General features: G+C 42.0%; 2 protein-coding genes across 2 annotated transcripts in view; one reads left to right on the forward strand and one right to left on the reverse strand.

Annotated features, from left to right (window-relative positions):
• Positions 1–5,954: 5,954 nt before the first annotated feature.
• LOC109485616 (macoilin-like) lies at positions 5,955–22,584 on the reverse strand. The gene is given in 13 exon segments (XM_019789302.1): positions 5,955–8,270; positions 8,273–8,422; positions 9,317–9,452; positions 9,942–10,098; positions 10,973–11,161; positions 12,115–12,273; positions 12,743–12,955; positions 13,568–13,709; positions 14,495–14,673; positions 15,292–15,418; positions 15,719–15,845; positions 16,150–16,294; positions 22,299–22,584. Coding segments are annotated over 13 exon segments (1,956 nt in total). The 5' UTR covers positions 22,385–22,584; the 3' UTR covers positions 5,955–8,124.
• Positions 22,585–23,912: 1,328 nt separating this feature from the next.
• Positions 23,913–25,893, forward strand: part of LOC109485614 (E3 ubiquitin-protein ligase listerin-like) — a 36,387-nt gene continuing 34,406 nt past the window's right edge. Inside the window, 1 exon segment of the mRNA XM_019789300.1 lies at positions 23,913–24,121. Within this exon segment, the coding sequence (XP_019644859.1) occupies positions 24,080–24,121 (42 nt within the window). The 5' untranslated portion in view covers positions 23,913–24,079.

Consider the following 25,893-nt stretch of genomic DNA (forward strand, 5'->3'; position numbering starts at 1 on the left):
CAAGCAACTGGATATGATTTTGGAAACAGGCGTTTCAGGTAGCTTCCACTACCTTTCGTCAGTGACATGCATTTCTCCTCTGGTCTCTTAGTGTCACTGACTAAGGAAGTGGAAGCTACCTGAAACGTCTGACCGTTTCCAAAATCATATCCAGTTGCTTGAATAACTGTTGTTTTTTTTTAAACGTATATAGCCGGCATTACCACCCTTCAGTGTATCTGCATCTGTATGGCCGGCATTGCCAGCTTCCTTATATCTGTAGCCGGTATAACCGCCCTTCGCCGTAACACACCAGCTTCTCTATCTGTATAGCCGGTATAACCGCCCTTCGGCGTAACACACCAGCTTCTTTATCTGTATCCGTATCTGTATAGCCGGTATAACCGTCCTTTGGAGTAACACACCAGCTTCTGTATCTGTATAGCCGGTACATGCATAAACCCCTTTCAGTACTAGTGTATCTGCATCTGTATAGCCGGTATAACTCCTTTGAAATTCGGCGTAACACACCAGCTTCTTATATCTGCATAGCCGGTGTAACTGTAACGCTAAAGAAGAAAAAAGAAGCTCAGAAATGGTTACTAGTACTCGCTCAGCTATAATTCATTCCGTTCACGAAACGGAGATAAAAAAACAGCTTTCCTTGAACGATGAACACTCCTTAGTTGTAATCGGCTGTGGACCAAAGCCGACACATACAGCAATTAGCCTCCAAACCACCGGGAATATGTAAGCCATGTATATGCAAGCCCGGGACGATTTGGATTTCCAGTCGAGTGGCAATCATGTTGATCCGTCCTATCTGTTGAGATCTGTTCCGGAAATAGTTTCTCAGGCACGTTTGGCTCAGCGTCAGGGAGGCAATCGGTATTTGAATGTAGCCTCCATCAGGCCTTTCTAAGGAAATACGGATCTTAGCATTTGACAAAAAAGGAGAGCTGTTCGTCTGGTGGAGACTACATGATCAGACCTTATGGGGTCGTTTCCATTTTCGAATCTCCAAACAAAATTTGACATCGAAGATTACGAGGAACAACCTTGGAATGATTATAGAGCCACCCACGAACAGTTGCTTCCGACAGGTGATTTCAATCCTTGGCGCCAAGCTTTCATACATAGCACACAAGCGACGGAAGCAAGTAGAGAGCGGGCATACGTTATATTCCACGTTTGAATGAGTGGGATTTTGCGATTGAGAACATGAGGACTGTTGAAGCCGAGTGTTACCGGTAACCATTTCGTCTGCTATCTGTGGTTTGTTTGATATCTGATGGCCTGCATGCCCTATTTCGTTAGGCGTAATCAGGCCTGTTTAGTCTCCACAATCCGTAGGCAGCCTTCCCCCAAAATCAACGTAATTCGTAATAGTTAATATAGCCGCAAAGCGTAAAGTCGTAATCAGCCCTGAGACTTAACGTAATTCGTAATCGGCAGCGAAAATTTTGCGAAATTCGTAATCAATATTATAACCCCCTCCCCCATGCAGACCATCATATCTATGTTCATCTGTAGTCCAGCAATGATGTGGAAACTCAACAAGAACAGACATAAAAAGGCACCTAGAGAAAAAAAATTATTATGCGTAACACGCCGCTAAGGCCTTGTCCAGAACCGATGGATAGTGATAATCCACGGGTGTCAAGAACCGTGCCCGGGGCAAATTCTTTACGCGGAGACTATCCAGAACAATGCCTGTCTGATCCTAACCAATATTCAGAACAATTCAACTAGATAGACATCTTCTGTATCTGTATAGCCGGTATAACCGCCCTTCAGCGTAACACACCAGCTTCTGTATCTGTATAGCCAGTATAACCGACCTTCGGCGTAACACACTAGCTTCTGTATCTGTATAGCCGGTATAACTGCCCTTCGGCGTAACACACCAGCTTCTGTATCTGTATCTGTATAGCCTGCATAAGCCTGTCTGATCCTAACCCATATTCAGACATAGAACAGTTCAACTAGATAGACATCTTACCCCATATTCCGGCGTACAACTAGATAGACACGGTTCAGGATACAGAAAGTTCACGTCAGGACGGCCTTCTTACACAAGCAGACTCCTTATGTAAAAGAAAATTCACCGTCTGATCTTTAAAGCACCGTCTGGGGATAAGATGGGAAAAGTTCAGAAGGGTTTGTGTCCCAAAAATCTCGTTCTCAAGTTTCGCTAATGTACCGAGGCAAATCTTCCTGGATACGACAGACGACAAGCCTGTGATATTGTACACGTGTGTCCTTTGTCAAGATCTGTACGGTTCCCGCATGTTTTCTTAAGTTTGCGAAACCGGTAAACCGTCTCAGACACCGTTAACACCAGTAAGACCGGATCATAAGGCCTGCACTGGATTCAAACCCAGAACCTCTCCGTTCTAAGTCTACAGCCCTAACCACAAATCCACGTTGTATACATACCACAAGAGTTGGGAGTAAAAACCTGTAGCTCTTTTTCTCCAGACATGTACTTTTTCGTCTCATTTATTCCCTGCGACTTGTTGCATCAAGGTAGACAGTCAATGAGTTAGTGATGGTGAGTTCAGCACCAAGGACAGTGTAAGGATTGGGAATGTAAGGTACGAATGTACGAGAACACGAATGAAAAAAAACAGAACGGAAAGAAGCTTTCATGTCGATACTAGTGATGAAAATATTTGTGAATTATTGCCTATAGATAGACAGTCAATGAGTTAGTGATGGTGAGTTCAGCACCAAGGACAGGATAAGGTTCTGAGCATGTAAGGCACGAATGTACGAGAATAAGAATGAAAAAAAAACAGAAAGAAGCTTTTACATCAACACTAGTGGTGGAAATGACTATTTACGAGTTATTGCTTATAGATAGACAGCCAACGGTTAGGTATTGGTTCAGCACCAAGGACAGGGTAATGTTTTGGGCATTTGGGGACACAAGTGTACCAGAATAAGGATGAAAAACAGAGCGAAATTACGTTTTTAAGTTGATGATAGTTGTGGAACTATATGCTCGTCATTGCCTATAGATAGACATTAACTTTAGATACAGTCAATGGTTAAGAACTGTTTCAGTACCAAGGACAGGGACATGTGGGGTATGAATATTCAGATCAGCTCAACAAATAAAGAGGTATATAATACAGTCAGGACTTCTGAAACTAACCCAACAACAGTTTCTCTAAAACTAACATAATACAGAGGTTCGGCCTCTTCTCGTGTCTTTTGTGATAAGAAGAAAAAAAAACGCCCCAAAGAATACATCACTCCCCTAGTGCGAAGGAAAAACGTACAAAAAGAAGAATTCGTATGTCAGAACAAAATATCGGACTTAACAGTTCACGACAGTCAATCTTCTTTTCCGATTAAAAGATCTGTCCCGTCTATCTGTGGTCCTCGGGCACCGCTGTACCTACGTCATGGTGACGTCATGGTGAATCCCGGCGTGGGTTGGGAGAACGCCGGGAATTCAGACACCAAATCCGACTGTTGACAATACGGTATTACACAACGCGTTATGTAAGGGCCGGTGCACCATCTTGTATAGGCACTGTTCAATAATACTTTACAAGCTTAACTCCTAGCCTCCGTAGCAGGCTTATAGAACTGGGGGTTTGGTGGTCTTCGGCTGTTTTCTGATTAGCCCAGTTCTAAAAACGGGGGTAATTCAACCAGGCCGGCTATGTTGTCTATATGAAATCAGAAAATAGCACATAAAAGCTCCCAAAGACCATGAAGACCTCCCAAACCCCCAGTTTTTGGCATGATATGGAGGCTAGCTACTCCCAAGTACGCTGTTCAGGTAAGCCTTGTATGGAACTACATGTAACTGGTGGGTGGATAGGAACAAGAAAGGCAAGCCTTAACACCCTCTGAACATGGCCCGTGAGACGTGCCTATCTAGTTCTATGAGTGAAAGGGTTAGGGTTGGATCAACGGCACGGTTCTGGATAGTCCTCCATCCATCGGTCCCATAGCTATTCGATAGCCGTAGAGGGAGGAAAATAGCGTTCAAGGATAGTCTTCACGTATCCAATTGCCAAGAACCTAGATTTTTGCTATTCAGTCCTTGATTGTCCACATGCACACCAATTACTTATAGGAGTTACAGATAACGCTTGTAGTTGGAAGAAAAAAGATAACATAAAATAATAGATATCACAAAACAGGAACATGGGGACATTTTTAGCTTATTGGTTAAGCTAGGGATAACAAAAAAAAAAGACAAGAAAACGCAAAATCGACATCTAACACCCTCTCAACGTGCTCGGATTACCAAAGCTCATCAAAACACGATGCCGGCAACAGATCGAAGCTGCTGCATCTTCAAAGACCACTTAAAGATGTCCGGAGGCTGCCTTCACGGAACTGTTTGTTTCAGCCGAGCGGCTTTTCTCACTCATAAGTGTGCTCCGCTCGATAACGGGGGTTTAAGGTGTTTTTGTTTTATCTCCAAAATGCGTCAAAAGAAACGTTCAAGGGACTAGCTTGGATGGAGTCCAGGGTTTTGTACCTGTATAGCAGGTATAACAGCTTTTTGATTCAACACATCAGCTTCTGTATCTGTACATCTGGTATAAAATCCATTCAGCGCAACACATCAGCTTCTGTTATTCCGCATAACCACCCTTCAGTGTAACACACCAGCTTCTGTATCCATATCTGTACCGGTATAGCCGGCATAATTATATTACCACCCTTCGGTATAACACACCAGCTTCTGTATCTGTATAGCCGGTATAACCGCCCTTCGGCGTAACACACCAGCTTCTGTATCTGTATAGCCGGTATAACCGCCCTTCGGCGTAACACACCAGCTTCTGTATCTGTATAGCTGTATAGCCGGTATAACTGCCCTTCGGCGTAACACACCAGACTTCTGTATCTGTATAGCCGGTATAACCGCCCTTCGGCGTAACACACCAGCTTCTGTATCTGTATAGCCGGTATAATCGCCATTCGGCGTAACACACCAGCTTCTGTATCTGTATAGCCGGTATAACCGCCCTTCAGCATAACGCACCAGCTTCTGTATCTGTATAGCCGGTATAATCGCCATTCGGCGTAACACACCAGCTTCTGTATCTGTATAGTCGGTATAACCGCCCTTCAGCATAACGCACCAGCTTCTGTATCTGTATAGCCGGTATAATCGCCATTCGGCGTAACACACCAGCTTCTGTATCTGTATAGCCGGTATAACCGTCCTTCGGCGTAACACACCAGCTTCTGTATCTGTATAGCCGGTATAACCGCCCTTCGGCCTAACACACCAGCTTCTGTATCCATATGACCAGCAGGCATGCAACGCAGCGGCAGCTAGCTGTATCAGAAAGAACAGCACGTGTCACCTAAGCTTTGCACATCCAAATGTAAGCCTTGTTTAAAGCCATCACTTTGAGAGGTTGGTGTAGTGTGCTTGAACTGCAAGCAGTCTACCGCCTGTGTAGCGCCGCCCTCTGTTGAAGCTTTACTTGAACTGCACTTCCGGCCCCTCCATTGAGTAGAAATGCTCTATTCTCAACATAAGCGAGCCTATTCTCTCAGAAGTAGACTGTTCAAGACTTAAGTGGCTAGGAAAAAGCCAGCGAGAATGAAAGCAAACTTTTATCATCAGAATATAACTTCAGGAAAACTTTCATCATTCATTCATGCTCTCTCTCTCTAACCTCCTTAAATTGGGTACATTGAGTTTATGACTATCATTAAAGTTGATCCGTGTTGGCAGTTACATGTTTAAGGTTAAAACTTTTGTTCAAACAATAGATAAATGTTCTTTTGACCAGTCACTCTGGTCTTCTTCAGTAGTCTGACCCAGTGAGGCTTGGCAATTGTGGCTTCCCTTGAAGTGTGGGGTCAACACTGGGTCAAAGGTATCTGGTAACAAGTGACAAGTCTCACTGGGTCAGTCTACTGAGGAATACCAGGAATACCTAGAGTACGGACTGCTTCCCATAAAAAAGAGAAAACCAAGTAGAGTGTTGTTTTATGCTGCAGGATAAGCAGATTTATTGAAACAGTTATCACAGAAAGGAGACGGTTTGGTTCCACCCCTCTCCTCCCCACAGTATAGTACGTATCACACAAGTACACAGTATACCCCACCGTACGGGCAGGTATCACCGCCCGCAGGGGAGCCCGAGAACCCATACGCAACTCATACGCACACGGCTACGGCACAGCAGGGTCCTTACACACTCCCAGCTGCAAGGCTGTTGTTCCTGCTGCTCTTACTGGTTTTATAGATATCAGGAATTCAGTACCCAGAGTCCGTTCAACGTTTTTCTTTATGACAAGAGTGTGTGCGGTCGTACCAGGTGCTGGTGACAAAGGATTTATGGCTTAAGTACAAGTTCGAGAAGGGGAAGCCCAGCATTGAGAGTCACTGTTAGCGGGGACGAGGAAAACTAGCAAAACAAAATGGCACCCTCTATAAGAATGACATGGCCTGTTCTGTTAGCCACGAAAGCAAAGATAAACAAGAGTTTTTGGAAAGCAGCCTTTCTTTTTAGTAGTGCCTTTCTAGCAGTTGTCATGAATGCTGTATTTGTCAAACAAGGATATTGCAGCATTGGGTACATGAAATAAATGCCACTGCTGTAAGTCTGGAGCGCACTGTTCTTCAAAATCTGTTGCAAAACTTAGGTAGAATATCTTCAAGCTAGAGTTTTCAAATTTATGTTCTTATCTGCATCAAGAAGGTGACTGTTGTCAGCAAATTCTTTGTTGTTCTCTTTAAGCACATTGTTCTTTAGTTCTTATACCTGTTCTTGAATGGCTTATAGTTTTAAAAAATGGATGCAAAAGCTGTTTGTAACAAAAGTCTGCAAAATAATGTTCATAATGTAGATAATAATCTTAAATGTTTTCATTAAACTTGTTATAGCTCTGCAATTTCTTATCTCCTTGCAGTACTTGAATGACTTGCCATTTGAAAATATATGACTGACACAAGGCTGTAAAATATGTTTGCTTATATTAGCATTGACAAGACTTTCTGTATTTGTTTTTGGCAAATTCTTTGCAGTTTCTTTTTCTTGAACAAGTTTGCATTTAAAAATGGCTGCATTTAAAGATAAGATATGCTCTAACACAACTCTGTAAAAATGTTTTCAGCCGATTTCTTTCTTGCTGTTCTTGCTGCCAAGCTGTTAAGGTTTACGATATGAAAAAAGAGTTGAATAGATTCCCCTGAGGAACCAGTGTTTGTAATACTTGTTTTCCTCAGTTGTACTATAGGCACGTGGACAATGTTGGAATAACCATACCGGTGCATCTACAAAATTAATAAATGTGCAATCAGTCCACCATCTACAAACACGTTACTTTTATAGAGTACAAAATTCAAGACAATACACACATACACTTTAAATGAGATACTCTCTACTCTTTAGTACTTCTGAAGATATAAATTTGGATACGTTTAACTTCAATTTCTTCTCTCAACTCTCACCATATACAAAGTACTTCACTTATGTGACGCCACTAACATTATTGCTAAGCAGTCTTACTTACAGATTTTGTCACCAATCTTCTTACAACGCACGACTTGCAAAACACAATATTAAAACTTCTGAGAAAAAGTATTATTTTCCATAAATTATATACCGCACGGCTTCACAAAGGCAATGTATCGCTTTGGGCGAGCATCGCGACAACTTTCACTGAGATTCACATAAACGAAATGCCTTAAGAAACAGTCCCCACAGTTCCTCAAGAAATGCTGGGTGCCCTTCGAGAGAAATAAGACTTCTTTAAACTTTAAGTACCTGCCGACCAGCAGTGAGAAGACAGTTTTTCCATGTACCATCCTGGGTAACTTTTGTGCTCAACACATTCTGTTCACTTCAACTGGCTTAAGTTGTCCCTCCTTTAATTCTTTCTTTACAACCTTGTAGTATTTTTATTGCTTTGTCCAATAATGCTGCCATGGAGTCTTGGCGATTCTTGGTGAGAACGTGCTCACATAGCAATTTGCAAACAGAAGAAATGATGGAGAAACATAACAAAGGTTCTGAGAGATGTACAAGCAGCCTGCAAGCAGGAAAAATGAAGGGAAGGAGAGAAAAGGGAGTTTTGTTTCAGGAGATTTTGTGTCACCAGCACCTGGTTCGACCGCCCGGCTTTCGAAGGCGCCGGATGTGTCTGTCCTTAGTGTTGGTTCTTGGGCGTGTAGATGGCAGCGTTGGGGTCCAGGCTGGAGGTCCCGAGGCTGTGGAGCTGAGCCAGCGAGTTCCCCAGCTGGTTCCCGCTCAGCCCGAGCACGCCGCCGGGCGAGAGCTGCGGACTGGGCGGTCGTCGCCGGACTGGCCCAGGCGGAACTTCGGGGAGAAGCTGGAGGGAGCCAGGCCGGTGATGGTGGAGTCGGCGCTGGCCGGCGTGAGAGCCATCAGCTCGGCGATCTTCATCTTCAGCTCCTTCACCTCCTGGTCCTTCTGTAGCAGTTGGGCTGCAAGAAACAACAAGTACACTGTCAGCAAAACTTAATCATAAACCCAGCTCCTGCACCTCCTGGTCCTTCTGTAGCAGTTGGGCTGCAGGGAACAACAACAAGTACACTGTCAGCAAAACTTAATCATAAACCCAGCTCCTGCACCTCCTGGTCCTTCTGTAGCAGTTGGGCTGCAGGGAAACGTACAGGACTTTTATTAGTCATCGTGCAACAACAAAACTTAATCATAAACCCAGGTCCTTCACCTCCTGATCCTTCTGTAGCAGTTGGGCTGCAGGGAAACGTACAGGACTTTTATTAGTCATCGTGCAACAACAAAACTTAATCATAAACACAGCTCCTTCACCTCCTGGTCCTTCTGTAGCAGTTGGGCTGCAGGGAAATATACAGGACTTTTATTAGTCACCGTGCAACAAAGTACACTGCCAGCAAAAGTTAATCATAAACCCAGCTTCTTAACCTCCTGGTCCTTCTGTAGCAGTTGGGCTGCAGGGAAATATATGTAGGACTTTTATCAGTCATAGTGTGACAACAAGCATCAGGGCTCCAGATTCATTTTTGGGAATGACTGCACCTGTACCATAGAAATTTAGGTACAAACGACATAAAGTACACTGACAGCAAAACAGTTCTGGTTAAAGCAAGGTTCTGGATAAAGCACAGTTCTGGATAAAGCACAGTTCTGGATAAAGCACAGTTCTGGATACGATAGTTGAAATCCAGGATGCATGCTTGAGAATGGTCCTGTATAAAGCACAGTTTTGAGGGAAGCACAGTTATGGATACAACAATCTAAAGCCTGTCTGGGACGCATGCCTGAGCCTAGTTCTGGATAAAGCACAGTTCTGGATAAAACAACAGTCCAAAGCTTGTCTGGGAAGCGTGTCTGACCTTGTGCGATCTCCTGCTGCCTTTTGACGTCGCCGAGTGCGGAGAACAGGTCGAGTTTGAGGCGCGTCTCGGCGCTCAGGCTGGACTCCAGGTGGGTGTTCTTGTCCTGCATGGCGTTCAGCGCTGACATCAGAACCTGCAGGCAGGGAAGAGGAGAGGAAAACTCAACAAAAGGTGGCAAGGTAGTCTTTTTTTTTTATTATACTCCAGCATTTCATGACGAGACATGGTGATGGCACACTCAAATGATATCAACTTATTCTATGCTGCCACCAACGCAGATGACAAATACAGAACAAGACAATACTCATATTCACTTGAGTTAAGTAGGGAAAGTCGTGTAAAGTGCCTTTCCTGAGGGCACAAGATTGGTGGTACAGGATTCGAACCCGGGACCTCTTGGTTTAGAGTCGAGCACTCTGCTGTTACGCCACTCGACCCCACCTCCAAGGTAGTCTTACGGTTAAGTCAGGGTTGTTGACTCAGAAGCTGAAGGATATGGGTTCAGATCCCTGGCAGTACCTAACATCATGTGCTTTGCAAAGGCACCCAATACCACTTCACCCAATACAACTGCAAACTCGAGACCAGACAGACAGACAGACAGACAGACAAACCAACAGACCTCTGTGTCCTGCTGAGACTCCTTGTTGCGCAGCGACTTCTTCTCGAGCTCAGCGGTGGCCAGCTGGTCGTCTCGCTGCTTCAGGTCCCGCCGCAGCTTCTTCACCTCTGACTCCAGCTCGCGGTGCCGCTGCTTACAGTTCTCCGTGCACTCTCCTCTGGAGGGGGGGAAGAAGGGGGATGTCTTTATTATAGAATAGAACAGCTTTATTGCAAGTTCAATTAGCCCGGAGGCTAATTGCAAACAGACACTGACAAGAACAATGAGTACAGAATGAAAATTAGGAATGGTATAAAACCATTATGCTAACATGAAGTTTTATGTTCATGTTAGCTATCTACTCTAACTATCTCTACTTCAAACTAATAATGTACATGCAGCAGAATGTACTGCACCTGCACAAAACCAGTTGTGTAATGTGTATAGCACTTCTGCAGAACATCTTGTATTTGCATTTATGGTTAACATTCCGTCTGTAGTTTCCAAATATCATGTCCACAAAGATATCCTCTACAACAGCCAAAATTCTAATGCAACGGTGACCAAACATCCAATGAAAACCGTGAAAAATCAGGGTTTTGCACAGGTGCAGTATGTTCTGCTGACGTGCTTATAAAGGTGGCTTCTGAAGCCAGTTCGAGGCTAGTAAATCCTGATGAAGGTTTACCAACCTGGAGGCGTTTGCAGCCGCTGCAGCGAGTGCCCGGGACGCTGCCATCTCCTCGGCCTGTTTTTTCTTCCTCTGGTAAATATCTACTAGTAGAGTAGCCTCTACTAGGGTTCAGAGGTGGCTAACAAGAGCAGAAATTGGCCAAATATACAGATAACATTACCAGGGGAGTTGGTCTGCTGTAGGAGTTCAGTTAGGGAGGGGAAAGTTGTAGTTTTAGCAGACTAACTCTTCTGGCACATTTTCTGTCTATTTGGCAAATTACTACTCTTTCCAGTCACCTTTGAAGCCTGGTGGGGGCTACTAACACTATAACAGCAGCTTCTGAAGCCTGTTTGAGGCTAGTAAAAGTTTTACCAACCTGGAGGCGTTTGCAGCCGCTGCAGCGAGTGCCCGGGCCGCTGCCATCTCCTCGGCCTGTTTTTTCTTCCTCTCGTCTCGGAGCTGTTTCTCCAGCGCGGCCTTGTTCTCCTGCTCGGCGCGGAGCTTCTTCTCGGTGGCGATGAGGTTCTCCTTGTCCTTCTGCCGCGCCGTCACCAAGTTGTGCAGCCTGGGGACACAGAGATGGTGTTACATCAGTTTTGGCTTGTCTACTTTGTAAACACATATAAACAAGTAAAATATGAGATTTTATACCTCCGGGCTTTTTATTGTATATTTTTATATGTTGCTTACAACAATTGTTGTTCGCCGCAGGACTAGGGTTTTAAACAAAGAATTTATCGTGACCAGACACCCCTCTGTACGAGGGGTCATATACGTGGACCAGACCGAGAATATTTTATACACGCCAAAGGTCAACGGTCGCGACCATTTTCATGCTCAAAGGGGTGTTCTGGGGCCACCAAAAGACACCATTTTCACGCCCTAAAACACATATACAATAAAAACAAAAGAACGTGCATCATCTACAGCCCAATAGCAAAACATACACCAAGTCCCAAAAAAATCCGTCCACCCAAACCCGAGAAACAGCTGCGAACATGAAAATCTAAATCTCTCACAAAACCCTTCCGTGGAAGGATGTCTCCTCCCCCGCAGGTAAAAAGAACTATGAAAGAACTTATCTGGTGACGAGCTCACTGAGAGTGAGAACTGACTGCCTCATCTGTCTATAGTCTTGTTAGTTGGTTTACTTTTTTTTACAAAACGATACTAAAAAAAAATTAATACATCATGTGATAAGCAATAAAACAAGTCAAATAATTCAATGCTATTCCTGAATTGTACTGACAGTTTAAAGTCGACAAAACATTAATGAATCTGAAGATACTGAATTCTGGATAGATTTTCAAATACTAGTATAATAGATTTTCAAAATCCATCCAATTGCTCAAGAAGTTGAGTAACTGTTTTCTTGTGTATCTCATTACCTGAATGTCTAGCCTTCATTGACATATAACTAATTGATTATTCAATATTGCTTGAATGACATACTGTACTTTGACTGTAGGCTCTTGTTATCAGTTTAATTTGATTGATTGACATTGATAAAGGTCGTACTTTGACTGTAGGCTCTCGTTGTCCATGCGCAGCTGGCTGAGCTCTGACTTGGTGCTGCGGTCCTCCTGCATGAGGGAGTTGATGTGTGAGCGGAGGTCCAGCTCCATCTGACGGCTCGCCTGCAGGTCAGCCTTCAGCCTCTTCATATCACTCTCCAGTCTGGAAGGAAAAAAACCCACAAATATTGTACAATTTGTACTCAGTCTCCAGTCTAAGGACAGGAAAAAATGTTTAACTGTTAGAGTATACAATCAGTATGCACGAAAGAAAATGTTAAGTTCTGCAGGTCAGCCTTCAGCCTCTTCATATCACTCTCCAGTCTAACGGGAGAAAAAAAATAGTTGTCACTACCTATGGGGTCTTGGTTGACCAGAAACAGTTCTAATGTTGTTACTGCCTATGGGGTCTTGGTTGACCGGAAGCATTACTGTAGACAGTAGTTAAAAATTTTGCAAAAACGTTTTACAATAATTTTGGCACAAGTATTAGGGTGATGCTAGCTATGGGGCCTTGATTGACAGAAACTATTTCAGTATTGTAGTCTACAGAATGGTAAGAAAAAGAGCCTTGTTTGTGTCCAGCGCCACAAAAAAAAAAGACTTGCAAGAGAAGGAAATGCTGGACTTACTTGGCTGTTTTATCCACGGATGCATGTAGGGAGCTGGCCGTGACGTCTGCCCCCTTCTGATCGCTCTTCCCTACGTTCTTTTTGGCCTTCTGCGCTTGGGACGTCGAGTCCTTGACCACGCTCCCGTTTTTCACTTTATTCTGCGGCGTGGAGCTGCCACTGCCAGACTTATTTTTCCCGTCTGATAAGTTCTCTCTGCTGCCACCGTAGTCGCTGGGGTGGGAGAAAAAATAATTCACAGGTTACAGACAAGAAACATACATGTGCTGATGTAGTCTTCTCTTAACATCACAGAACCCACATATTACAGAAAAAGTGCTGGGGTTGGGAGAAAAAAACTAATTCATGGGTTACACACAAACAAAAATCTACACAGTACTCTCCAATTAACATCATGGAACCCACACATTGTAGAAAAAGTGGCCTATTTCATAAGTTCTCTCTGCTGCCACCGTAGTCGCTGGGGTCAAACAAGAAAAATTATTCATGGATTACAGACCATAAGGGTCGGGAAGTAAGGATTATCTTTGAAATTCTTCTTTTTCTTTTATTAGACTTTGGCAATCTCTAGTGATCCAACACAATACAGTGTTTATCAAAGTAAAACTTGCACGAGGACACTTCTATTTTCAATGTTAATGTTGGAAAACCGATTGTACAAGTTTCATCGTTCAGAACTGTCAGATCATGGAGCTAGAAAATGTCAATCAGCTCGAAAACTTTACGTCCCTGGCAGGGGTCCACCCCCTAAAAATGCTAGGGTCAGCAGGTTTTTCTAGAGTCAGTCGGGAAACAGGAAACACAACATTTTTTCCTAGGCCTTACCTGTGGTTGCTGCGCTTGAGGCTGTTCTCCATGTATTCTAACTCATCCTCGTCTATGTCGCCGTTTGGCAGCTTCTTGTCGGCAAGTTTCTTTGGCCCGCCGTTTGCAACAACTTCATCGCCTGATTTGGCCGCCGGCAACGCTGAGGAAAATGCGAGGGAAATTTTAGTAAAATGTTGAACTTTACTCCAACACAAGGATTAACATCTGTGTCCATAATATCACCAGGGTCCATAATATCGCCACCTTGAGAAATAGTGTGCTTAAAGATATTTTCTACTGCAACATATTTTTGGTATGCACTCCTGCACACCTCAAATGTACATACCTAGGGTATGTTGCAGTAAAAATATCTTTAAGCACACTATTTCTCAAGGTGGTGATATTATGGACTATGGTGATATTATGGACACAGATGTTAGAGATCAAATTTTCACCGACTAATGTCGCCTTCATCAGGATAATCAATGACCAATCACTTCAAAACATATTATCTTGTGAGAGTTATGGTTACAGACAAGTGACCTTATTCACACAAGACTTTACGGATATGTGATGTCAGCAATTGATCAGTAGGGGAAATTTGTTTGTTTGATGCTTATATAATGTTTATTCATGGAATAAGCAAACTGACCTGCAGGCCACTTTTTGTGAAATAAATATTTAACAGTTGCGCAATTATTACTGGTTTGGCATGTCTGTGTCTGCATAATTTCTTTGTAAAAAACCAAAGAGTTAACTTAATGTTATAAAAATGCTGTAACGTTACATGGCCTTACTCATTGGAGAAATATCAGAACACATATTGCTACTGCATCTATCAAATTAGTACATGTTTGACCCAGATATCGTTTGATATAGACATCTTATAAATGGAGCATTTCCAGTATGATTTTCAACCTCTAAATCTAGGAAACGAAACCTCACCTTTCGTGTCGTTGCCAGAATAAATATTTTTCTGCTGCATCTCTGGCGGTAGCGCTTGCTGCAACAGCTGCATGTAAAACTCGTTTTCTTTCGCTACGTCTTTCTGCTTTCGGAGTCTCATCCGATATGATATGTAGCTTTTGACCCCGAAGCCAAGTGTGACCATTGGATAGCCAATACTGGAAAAAAGCAGCAAGAAAACAGAGAATTAATCAGGGAAATGTTGGGAGGGTGGACTACTTGTCTCTGACCACACCTTGTCCACACTTTGTTTTGAGTGAACTGTTCATGAATTTACACATCAGGCCAGGCCAATTTGTTGTTTTGCAGGAAATCAGAGCTTGCACCGCACCAAAACAGTTCAGAACGGCAGACAGGAAATGAAAACATTCTTATTATGTCCTGGGCCAGAAATACTGGGCAGCGGTGGGTATATAAATTATCATACACTATTGTGCATCTAGATATATGTGTAGGGTTACATGTATATGCTATCAGGTAATATTGTACACTACGGAGTACACAGCATATTCTTCACATCGAATTTCAAGTATCAGGAAAAAAGCTTCTGAGACCTTGGTTGACCAAAATAAACTTTAAATAAAGGCACAAATGACATCAAAGCTGCCTAACTTCACGGCATGTTGCCTGCAATTGTTTATAAGTGGTACATTGTAGTTTCAGAGTAGCTACCTAAGTAAGTATCAACCTTAAACATATTTCAAACAATCGTGTCATGCACATTGAACATAAGATTGTGAAATGATGCTACGAAAAAACAAAAGAAGGCGGCTGACCAATGTGCTGCGAATGGTCGACACAGATCTACGTGGAATCCTTTTCCCAGGTCCTTCAATCTCACCGACGCCTCGATGTAGACAAACAAGAGCCATAGCGAGACCGTCGGCAGACAGATCCCTCGTTCTGTGGGGAAGAGAAAGGAAAAATGAAAATTCTTTTCCTGAGGATCAAAAAGGAAGCTAGCTTACTCTGCACTATAAATCTTAGGATATCTTTTTAAAGATGATCAACAATGTCATTGTCAAGGAGTAGTAGCAAGACTGTTCTGTTGGGAAGAAAAGGATTTTTTTGTCAGCTGCTACTTCTCTTTTTTTTGTGGAAAACACAATTCTCTGAATTCTTATGAAGGAGGTTTAAGGGGGGATAAGGGTGAGAGGTTAGGGGTTGGAGGTCAGTAAGTCAGGAGTCAGAGGTCGTGCTCACCTGTGTGCCAGACGTACTGTACCCAGACGTACGTGCTGGCAGCAAAGAACAGCCAGTGTACAGGGATGAACAGCAGGCAGATCATGTCCGAGGTGAAGGCAACACAGACGAAGAATACTGAAAACGCCTGAAAGAAACAACAACAATGATTATCTACAATGTAGTCCGGGAGGCTCAAGAGAAATACCATAAGAAATCAGTTTGATGTCATGTGGATTTAATTTCCCAAAACTCCTGGTATCCAAGAACGTAGCTTTGTCCCAGACATGGTTCTGGATACCTGTATACGTAGACTATCCAAAACCTTGCCTGAGCAAGGCTCTAGATAAAGCATGGTTGTGGATACATGTGAACTATCCAGAACCATGCCTGAGCCCATTTTTGGATAATGCACGGTTCTATACACAGTGAATAGAACTCCTGTAACTCACCAGTCCTTGGTACTTGAAGGAGTCGTAGACGCTGCGCAGGAGCAGCCAGAACGGCCAGAGGTACTCGAAGCGGAACTCCAGGATGAAGTCTGCCAGCATCACCAGACCCCACACCAACAGGAACTTCAGGTACAGGAATGTTGTGCTACAAACAAACAAACAACAATAGCAGTCAGAGATGACAGACAGACGGACAGATAAACACGCACACACACACATATACACACACACACACCAACAGGAACTTCAGGTACAGGAATGTTGTGCTACAAACAAACAAACAAACAAACAAATAAATAAACAAACAGCAATCAGAGATGACAGACTGACAAACACACACACACAAACAAACAGGAACTTCAGGTACAGGAATGTTGTGCTTCAAACAAACAGCACAGCATTCAGAGATGTCAGACAGACACAGACACACACACACACACACACACATACACAAACACACACAAACAAACACACACACTCCAGGTACAGGAATGTTGTGATATATACATAAACAAAAAAACATGGTTTGGTTTATATCAATCTATTGTACATTTTTACGGTTAATCATCAGAGTTGCCATCTGTGCTTTGGCCACGTTACAATACAGCTAATTTTCTCCATATCTTTTAATTTTATGCTCAGGCATGAATACCCAGGGCTTCGTGTATCTATCTAGGATTCACATGATGAAACCATGTGTCATGTGGCCCTTATTGAGCACTATTACTCCTAAATAATGATTCCACAAGTGTATGTCAAGTCACAATAGCTGAAGGTTTCAGACTATAGTATATCAAAAAGCCCACTGAGACACAAAAGATGTCACCAACCAATTAGCCAACCACTCCATCACTCTTCACCAGCACCAGATCGGGTAATTGGCAGATCTAGATTCTGATCATGATCCCCGGTATGTATGCGTCATTCATGGCTTAATTACTGGGACAGATGAAAAATCACTTTCTCACGGACACAGTATGTAGCTGAAATACTGATTATTACCACTTCATTCTACTTTCTAGACAAGACAATTTTTGGTGAATCTATCTTATTCTTTTTATCTGTCTTCAGAGCTTTTTTCCCATTTTGCCTGCATAAAAGCAGAAGGCAGGGAGGAAAACTATATAGTACATGGCTGCAACACCTCTACTTTAGTCAAAACTGGGGGACCTTCCCGGTGTGAGTGGTTCAAACCTTACAGTCTGGTCTCAGGTTTGACATCTTTGAAGAGGTGATAGTCACCAGGTCCTGTTATGTCAATCCTTCCACAAATGTGGTAAATCTTCATAAATAAACTGGATGCACCAAGGCATCAACCTTTTCTGCAGGCTTTGTTTTCAAGTCTTCATTAAAAAATTGAGAACTACCAAATTGGTGTGGCTTTATATTCCAGCCTTATTTGTCCATGCCATTAGTGTTGGATGGTTGAGAGTTGTTTTCCAACCTACACTATAATGCCTCTACTTCATGTCATTAACATGTCCTTGTGTATATCTTGTTAGTCTATTTCAGGTGATGCGAAAGAGCGAGCACGTCTTATCCCAAGGCCTCGCCATATATGGTCAACAAGACGCATGCCTTGAAGGATTAGATCAGGTAGCTTCTTGGTTCTGACTTTAAGGAGGCCGAGCAAACAAACATGGAAAACATCTGCAAACCTAAACAAAACCTGGAGTCTGACAACACTGGGCTAAACAAACACACGGCGCTCCCAAGTAGACATCCTTTTCACAAAAGACGATTTCTTAAACAGCCAGACATTACACATTCTTAGCCTATCAAATTGCAAGTTGTCAGTATTTTCTTCTGCAGTGTCAAAATTGCAAACTGTTATTGTATTATTTAAAAAAAAATACATTTTTCTATGAAATTTTCAAAGAAGTTTTCTGTGCAGCACAGAAATTACATTAAATTTTTGCCATAAATTTGGAGAAACAACTATCTGCCTTTTGTTTAGCTTTCACACATAGACACAGTCCTTACTCATACTTGATATACTCTATGTTTATCAAAATTCACCAGAAACAAAATCTCTTGCATTTATGTGGCTAAGACCACAGAACCCATGCACAAGTGGATGTTGGATGATATTAGTCTTGTTGAAACCATCTGTTTCTTACAGAAAAATACGTCTTGCAAATTTAATCTTAAAAAAAAAAATCTACAGCTAGTAAACAACATTTCCACGTGAATGTCAAGCACATGCTCCAACTTCCAAGAGATGCCACCTGCACTACCAGACAAACCAAACCAATTATAAGGACTACTCACGTTAAAAAACATGTCTTTTTTTCTCGCGTGGCTACCTTCAAATTCACTTCAGGCCCACGCTTGTCACATACACGTGTACGTGTGCCGTCACACGTTTGACTACGCGTGTTTCTGCCATTCAATTTTCCAGCACATTTCTAATACTGAATCCATTATTTCTTACTTCAAAGAAAAGCTGCTGGAAAGCACTTCAAAGGAGGCACAGAGACTACGATTTGATTTCATATCATCTTCTTTATGTATCGTATATCAAACTGCAAGAAATACCACCTGTATACCCAGCAGGTGTGATGAATAAACAAGGCCAATTAGTACCAGTCACATGGAAAAACTGTACTCGTGTCTGGAATTATTAGTTCCCACGTGTTCCCACTTGCACGCACGTGTCTCATACAAATGTGAATAATAATAACTCCGTCTGTCTGGCGCACCGGCTTGCAACCTGCAGCAATTTCACCGCCGATTGTCAATCACCTTTTAATGATCTACAGCAGGACTCATTAAAACCTGAAGGCTTCAAAAACTTACTAGAAAAAATAACTAGTACTTGCGGGTTTGAAAAACTGCAAAGTCCAAAGCCAACTTCTACTATGCTACAACATCAACATGCCATTTCATAATACATTCCATCTCTAGTCTGAAGTTTTTGGTTCTGTAAAATTTTAAGTCTCTACTAGTAGAGACTCTACTGTAGAGACTTAAAATTTTACAGAACCAAAAACTTCAGACTAGAGATCGAATATTGCAATACCATGATTGTTTTCGTGCAAGTTGCAGATTCTGGTAGGTATGTCTTTTAACTGTCATGTTCTGCCACTTGGGTTCCATGGCATGTCATTACTATGTATGTATCTGTCAGCCTGCAATAAGTTGTTGACACAACAAATTTGTCTGGGACTCAAATTGGGGAAATGGCAGACTTCATCCCCTTACCCATATTGCTTTGCTTACCCACATGCACTCCAGGCCGACTAAGTACTGGCCAAGTATGACGGTGAATGTATAGCAGTGCTACAATCTATATATTATTACAAATGTGTTGGGATTTACACAAAGTCAAGAATAGATACACACATACAGACACCCATATAGTATGATATACACAGACACAAAACACACACAGACACAAACACATACATACATACAAGCAAAAAATACTTCATTGAGCCCAAGTTGCACTGGGTGCAGTTCTTACAATACAATGTTGGGTTGTGCAGATTAACCAGTTTTTGTTTACATCCTCTGACACCTTAAAGCTGCATAATATATTATGGCTTCAAGCGAAACCAGGTGTCACTGACCCTAGACCATGTACTGGGAGACTTTCTGGCAAAAAAAAAAAACACAAGAGTCATAAAAATCTGTAAGAAACATAAAGACTAACACAAATCAGAACCCCTTAATTTGTGTTCAAGGCCCCGTGTTTTGATTTTCCAGGGTGACTGACAACAGCTTACTGCACGAGCCATAACAACAGAGACAACATTGTTAACTGGGCCGTGTGAGAAACCTGTCAGGCTGGGAGGACTCACTCAGGTGTCAACTTCTTTTGTCTGTAGACAAAATCCTTCTCACCTGAGCACCCCCCCCCCCCAGGGCAGACAACAAGTCCTGACCTGTTGGTTCTGTATTATTGAAAACTCTGAAGACAATGTTTTGGTTTCTAAGAATCTAAGACTTCAAATGTAGAAGGCTTTTTTCAAAGGCAATAATGTGTAGGGCAGCCACTGAGTGCGGACATCTTCTATAGCCTCGGCTTCCAATACCCTACAAATGTGCCTCTTATAAGTTATAGTTAAAAGAAAGTTACAATCATCATAAAATACACATTGATTCTTTTTTGTACATCAAATGAGGCAAAATTGCTAAATCTGGTAAGGACATACGTGTACATACTAGTAGTAGACGGTCTGTGTCAGGACAGGTCCTGAATGCTATGTTCATAGCCAAGAGCATGTATTGCAAGTTCCTTTCATGTATTGTGATCAAGGCAAGAGTAAAACAAGGCAACTTGTTGCTACTGTTGAAATTTATAACCAATAGAACAGGTGGAAGTGAATGGGTCCTACTCATTAATTATTAACCAGAGAGAAATCTCTGCTGTTTTGTCTGTTGTTGCCATTTTGTTGGTCAAATTACTTTACAGGTTGGAGAAAACTTGTCAAAATGACAGCTAGCACCTCTAGCTGTGTTTACATGTAGAATTTTTTGCTACACTTGTGCAAGAACACTTCAGAAAAGGGGAACATAAACCTTTGTTTGTGTACATACTACTAGCCAGGAAGTAGTCATACACACAAATTGGTGCAATTGAAAAGCAACCAGGGAACTCCATAAAACTAGATTTGCCGGAACCCCCTAAAAACGACCAATTTACTCCCTCCACTCAACATAGCTTTTACACTTGACCTGTGACCCTGACAGGAAGTAACAGACTGGTGCACCTGTTTTCTTGCATACATAATTAGTATCTGAGGGGGGTCTGTAAGGAACAATCAGTTGGGTATGGTTTGGTTTGATTATATAGTAATGAAACACAAACATATGAGGATCCAAGTCATGGATTTATGATGGTAAATGTATGGTGATGATGTACATATAGTATAGGTAACGTTACATATGTTAGTTAACCACACAGGGACATGGTGAGTTCTAATGTTACTATCCAGTGCTCTATGTTCCAAATGGCTACATTTGGTGAATTTGTCCTTGTATCCACTGTATACATGCAGATATAGAAAATTAAAATACATGAACTCTAAAAAAACATAAATTCTGACCACCAGGCTTCTGCATGGACTTAAAAGGTTTTTGGGAAGGAAGAAAAACAACTTTCCTTTTGTCACCTTGGATTCTGACACCTCGATATTCTATTGTTTACTTCAAAACACAGTAACATGAGACAATCTCACAACTGATTTTGACTAAAAGAAAAAAAAAAAGTTGTTTTGTTTCTTTGTCGCCTGTTATTCTTCAAACTGATCAGACAAACCAGCAGAGTTGTTAGGGACCCTGGTTACCACTTTTCTTTGTCCTACCTGTTGTGCACATTATGTAAATACACTGAAGCCAATGTGAAGATTTCCTTTTGTTTACAACTGAACCAAATCACTTCTCTGGCTTTTGTTTTGGTCCTGTTGGCAGACTAATGAAACCCTACAACTAATGAATATTCATAGTGCATGTACCTTACTAATGATAAGAAAAACGGGTGTCTGTCGTATAATAACAACACCGTAGAAATAGAAGACACTGGAAAGGATACCATACATGTACGTACAAGTTCATGTTTTGGCCGACATCCAAAACACATAATTAGCCTATACTTGGTTACCTATTTACCACCAAGGACTGCTAAACTGGTTAGATTCCCTGTGTTTGGTAGACTCCGGGTGGATCTAAGACAACATTCAATCTGTGAAAATCCCTTTGACATTTTCGATTCGATGAAAATTTGCAAAATGGCACCCAAGAAAAAACAGCAGACATGATGTCTTACAAATTATCCTCCGCGAGATCGTGGATGATTTTCTGTACCACCATATCGGCGGATACGTTTTTGTAAGGCTAGATTTGGGTGTAGGTGAGCCGTATAAGGCTGTCTGGTGAGGATATGGAGATCAGGACAACAGGTGAGGCGCTGAGGGGTGAACTGAGCGCCGTTCTCTGCCGATCCGACATCATTCCAAACACTGCGCAACGGTGGCGCCTTACAATCAATGTGGAACCGAACCGACGCGACACATCGAGACAAATTAGCGAGCCGACGTCTGGTTAACGGTTCGAGATAATTCTTTGTGAGGAATCCCCCCCTGAACGCCGGAGTGTTTTGTTGTGCGGAGAAATCAGTGGAGACAACCTCCTCCATCATGCCCTACCTGCCATAGATGCTCTCGGTGATTTTATTCCTCTTGAGAGGCCGTCGTAGCTTGCCTATATCGGCATTCCGTCTCTTCTGCATCATTCCCCCGTGTGTCCAGCCTATCCCTTGTCCCTCCGACTGTCTCTGGCAGTATTGTTTTAACGTCAGAGTCGTTAGTAACGAAACGAGAGATGTTGTTATTTAGGAAACTGATCATTTCATGTGGAGGTTTCAGCTTGTCAGGTTCTCGCGCGTGCGCACGCGCGGTTATTCTGACGTCACACAAGCGCAGGGCATGCTGGGTAAGTGACGCGATAGTCTCGTTCGCAGGGTCTCGTTCGTCACAAAGGTGCAACTCGTTCCCAGGAAAATTATAAAAGACGTCATAGTAGAGTCGGAAAATAACGTTTTAATAAAATTTTGAGTTGAAGAAACAGAAATTTGGTCCTTTTGTAGCTTTTTCACATGAAGATTTTTAGCCGTCACTAAGGAGCGAAGTGAAAAACCACTTACTATGTCCGAAACCCTATAAACATAAATAAATGATAAAAGCCCTGTAAATATAGTTACTTGTTTCTCTTTATACATGCTCACTGTTTGCTGCAATATTAAAGTCTTCGGGCAAGAATTTGCAAATAAACTTCTTTGAAGTTCTTATCAATATTAGCCAAAAATCTGTCAAAAATCTATCGGCAATGAGAAAATGTTTTCGCCTCAGTGCGTACCGTGAGTGGACCTTTGAGCTCTGTTATTTTACTTTGTAGTGTAAAACCAAGCAGGTTGTATATAACTTCCTGAATGGTACAACCAAGGACATTTAAAATATTGAAAACCTTGGAAAACCTCTCCTTTGACTGACTTCTGTCTTTGCCATACCAACAGATCCCTGATTTAATGCGTCTTCTTTCCTTTCCAACAACCAGGAAAAAGTTCTTTTCCCTACTTTTCGCCTTGAAAAAGTAACCCTATCCTCCAGGGGTTCCACGTAATCTCCAAGCAGATGTTTCGGTGGCCACAAAAGACTAGCCTCTTACCAGGCTTCGGGAGGCGGCTGGAAAGAGCCAAATATGAAATAGAGAGATAGCGTGCCAAGGGAGTTGGTCCGCTAGAGAGTACAGTTTGCCGCTCCCGAAGCCTGGTAGAGGCTAGCAAAAGACAGCATCAAGTTGACCAGGCAGGCAGTACTGTAATTCACTTTATGTTCACGGTAGCAAAATTTCACGGTCTGAGAAAAATGGACATGTTCACGTAACTATATGTTCACGGTGGCGACAGCTGTAGGAAGCAGAAAGTCCAGGAATTATTTGTTAACTGTAATGATAAGTTCACTGTGCAGAAGCAACAGTGAAAACAGTGAACTTATCAGTACAGTGAACAAATCAGGAATTACAGTATCCATTTCCCAGGCAGTGTATCCATAATATTTGACCACCCAGGCTGTCGGGGAAAAGGATATTAGGGATGGGTTGGAATTAGGGCACCCCTGGCCAATTTGATAGCAGATGTTTCTGTCATTCTGTCAGACAGTACTGTCTTTTGCGGCCACTAAACATCTGCTTGGAGATTAGTTCACGTTTGATTGACAGCTGCACTTCTTCCCTGAAAGGGTCAATAGTTTATCCCGCACGAGAGCACTGTGGGTAATTTTCAAAATGGCCGCTGCCATGTGAAAGAATTTTGTGTTTTGCTTCCCATTTTATGTTATTTTGGAGTTTCTGCCACGCCTACAGCGCCGAAAGTCTGCGTAGAAGTACAAAATTGTAAACCAGGAAACGTGTCCGAAGTGTGGGAACCAACATGGGAGGAAAAAACAAGCAGAGGACGAAAGGAAACGTCCGGGTGAGTGCCACTCGATCACTTTTATTTATTTCCCAACACGCAAGTATCGGGCCGATTTAAACCGTAAATTTTACTTTAACTAACAATCCGTATCATGTCATGTATTTACAAGAGCAGTATCGTCTGAAATATATTCCCTTTAACCTGATCTAAGCCTGACATTGAAGGTAATACGTGGAAATGTCGAAATACGCACGGGTGATTTTCATGGATCTCTTGCGTCCTATATATTTTACGCTGGCCCAGTGACCGACTGTAGCCTCCGTAGCAGGCTTATAGAACTGGGGGTTTGGTGGTCTTCGGCTGTTTTCTGATTGGCCCAGTTCTAAAAACGGGGGTAATTTAACCAGACCGGCTATGTTGTCTGTATGTAATCAGAAAATAGCACATAAAAGCTCCCAAAGACCCTGAAGACCCCCCAAACCCCCCAGTTTTGGCATAGACCGAGTGGGCATAATTTACGGCACCTGTTTTATTCTCACAACTGCGCCATACCGTCCGTAGTCTCACCCCGACCTACGTTTGGAGAGGATTTTATTTCTCTACATTCTTGTCTGATATTATAAACGAAGTATCGCAGTTGTTCATGTATGCTAGTCCCTCCTTGTCTTGCCACCGATTTTATCTTTAACGTTTATCATTTAGAGTTATTTATTTAATCCTTTACCTTAATTAAATTGGAATTAAAATGCTAGGGTTTGAAATCGAAATTTACTAGTACTATGTACTTTGATATATATTGGTTTTATTTCCTGCAAAATATGAGATTTTTTTATCAAGGGCACTGGTCAGTTTGTAGTGTTTATTTGTGCAATACATGTATGTTGATTTTAATGATTAGCATAACCACAGTAGTTTATAATAATAAATGTTACTATGGTGATGATCAGACAACTACTCAGGCCAGTTTCTGGGCTGGGATTTTTCCTGATCAGTGGACAGTTTTTCAGTATGTTGTTTAATCTTAACTACACTGAAATAGTCATTTGGTTACAAATTCTCTATTGGTTAAACTTTAAGCTAGTAGACAGCAGACTATGTACATTTGTACATCCTATTTTATAAAAACCAAACACTCTTCAGTTACTAGTAGTAGAATATTCTTCAATCAGTGACTGTTTTGTAAGGTAAAATCAGGTACATGTACCTCCAAATTTGATTTTACCTTACAAAAACAGTCACTGATTGAAGAATATTCTACTAACTGTTAATTCTATGTTACTGATGAACCTCTTCAACAAATAGTCTTCATATTTGGAAACAAAGAATAATTTTCCTATGATATTTACTTGTACAGGATGTACTAGTAATAGTAAGGCTTGAGGTGACCTGTTCTTTCAGGACAAGGTTTTCCCTCATTTGCATATATATTAGACAGCAGGGTTTAATTGGCTGATTGATCATTAGGCAAGAATCCTTAAATTGGTGTAAGCAATTGCATAACCGCAGATCAGCTATGCCTCACTTCTAATTCATATGCAGACAATTACAAAGATCACAGTAGGAATACATGTATATATATATATTATACGTATGAATAAGTTGCATGAAACGTTACATGTAGCTATATTCTCTGATGTCATTTAATTTTCTAAGAAGTGTGGGTGTTCTTCCTCCCATCATCGGATATTTGACTAGTGGTTCTAGCAAGATGTAATGTTACATGCAATTGTGGGAACTGCAGTATCTGATTGTAGAGTGGCAGCTGCACTATATTCTGTATATTCCAGGAAAATGGCAAATTGTCCATTTAGGGCTGTACCATTTGGCAA

This window comes from Branchiostoma belcheri, unplaced genomic scaffold (assembly GCF_001625305.1).
Source record: "Branchiostoma belcheri isolate BF01 breed outbred unplaced genomic scaffold, Haploidv18h27 scaffold77, whole genome shotgun sequence".
Classification (NCBI taxonomy): Eukaryota; Metazoa; Chordata; class Leptocardii; order Amphioxiformes; family Branchiostomatidae; genus Branchiostoma; species Branchiostoma belcheri.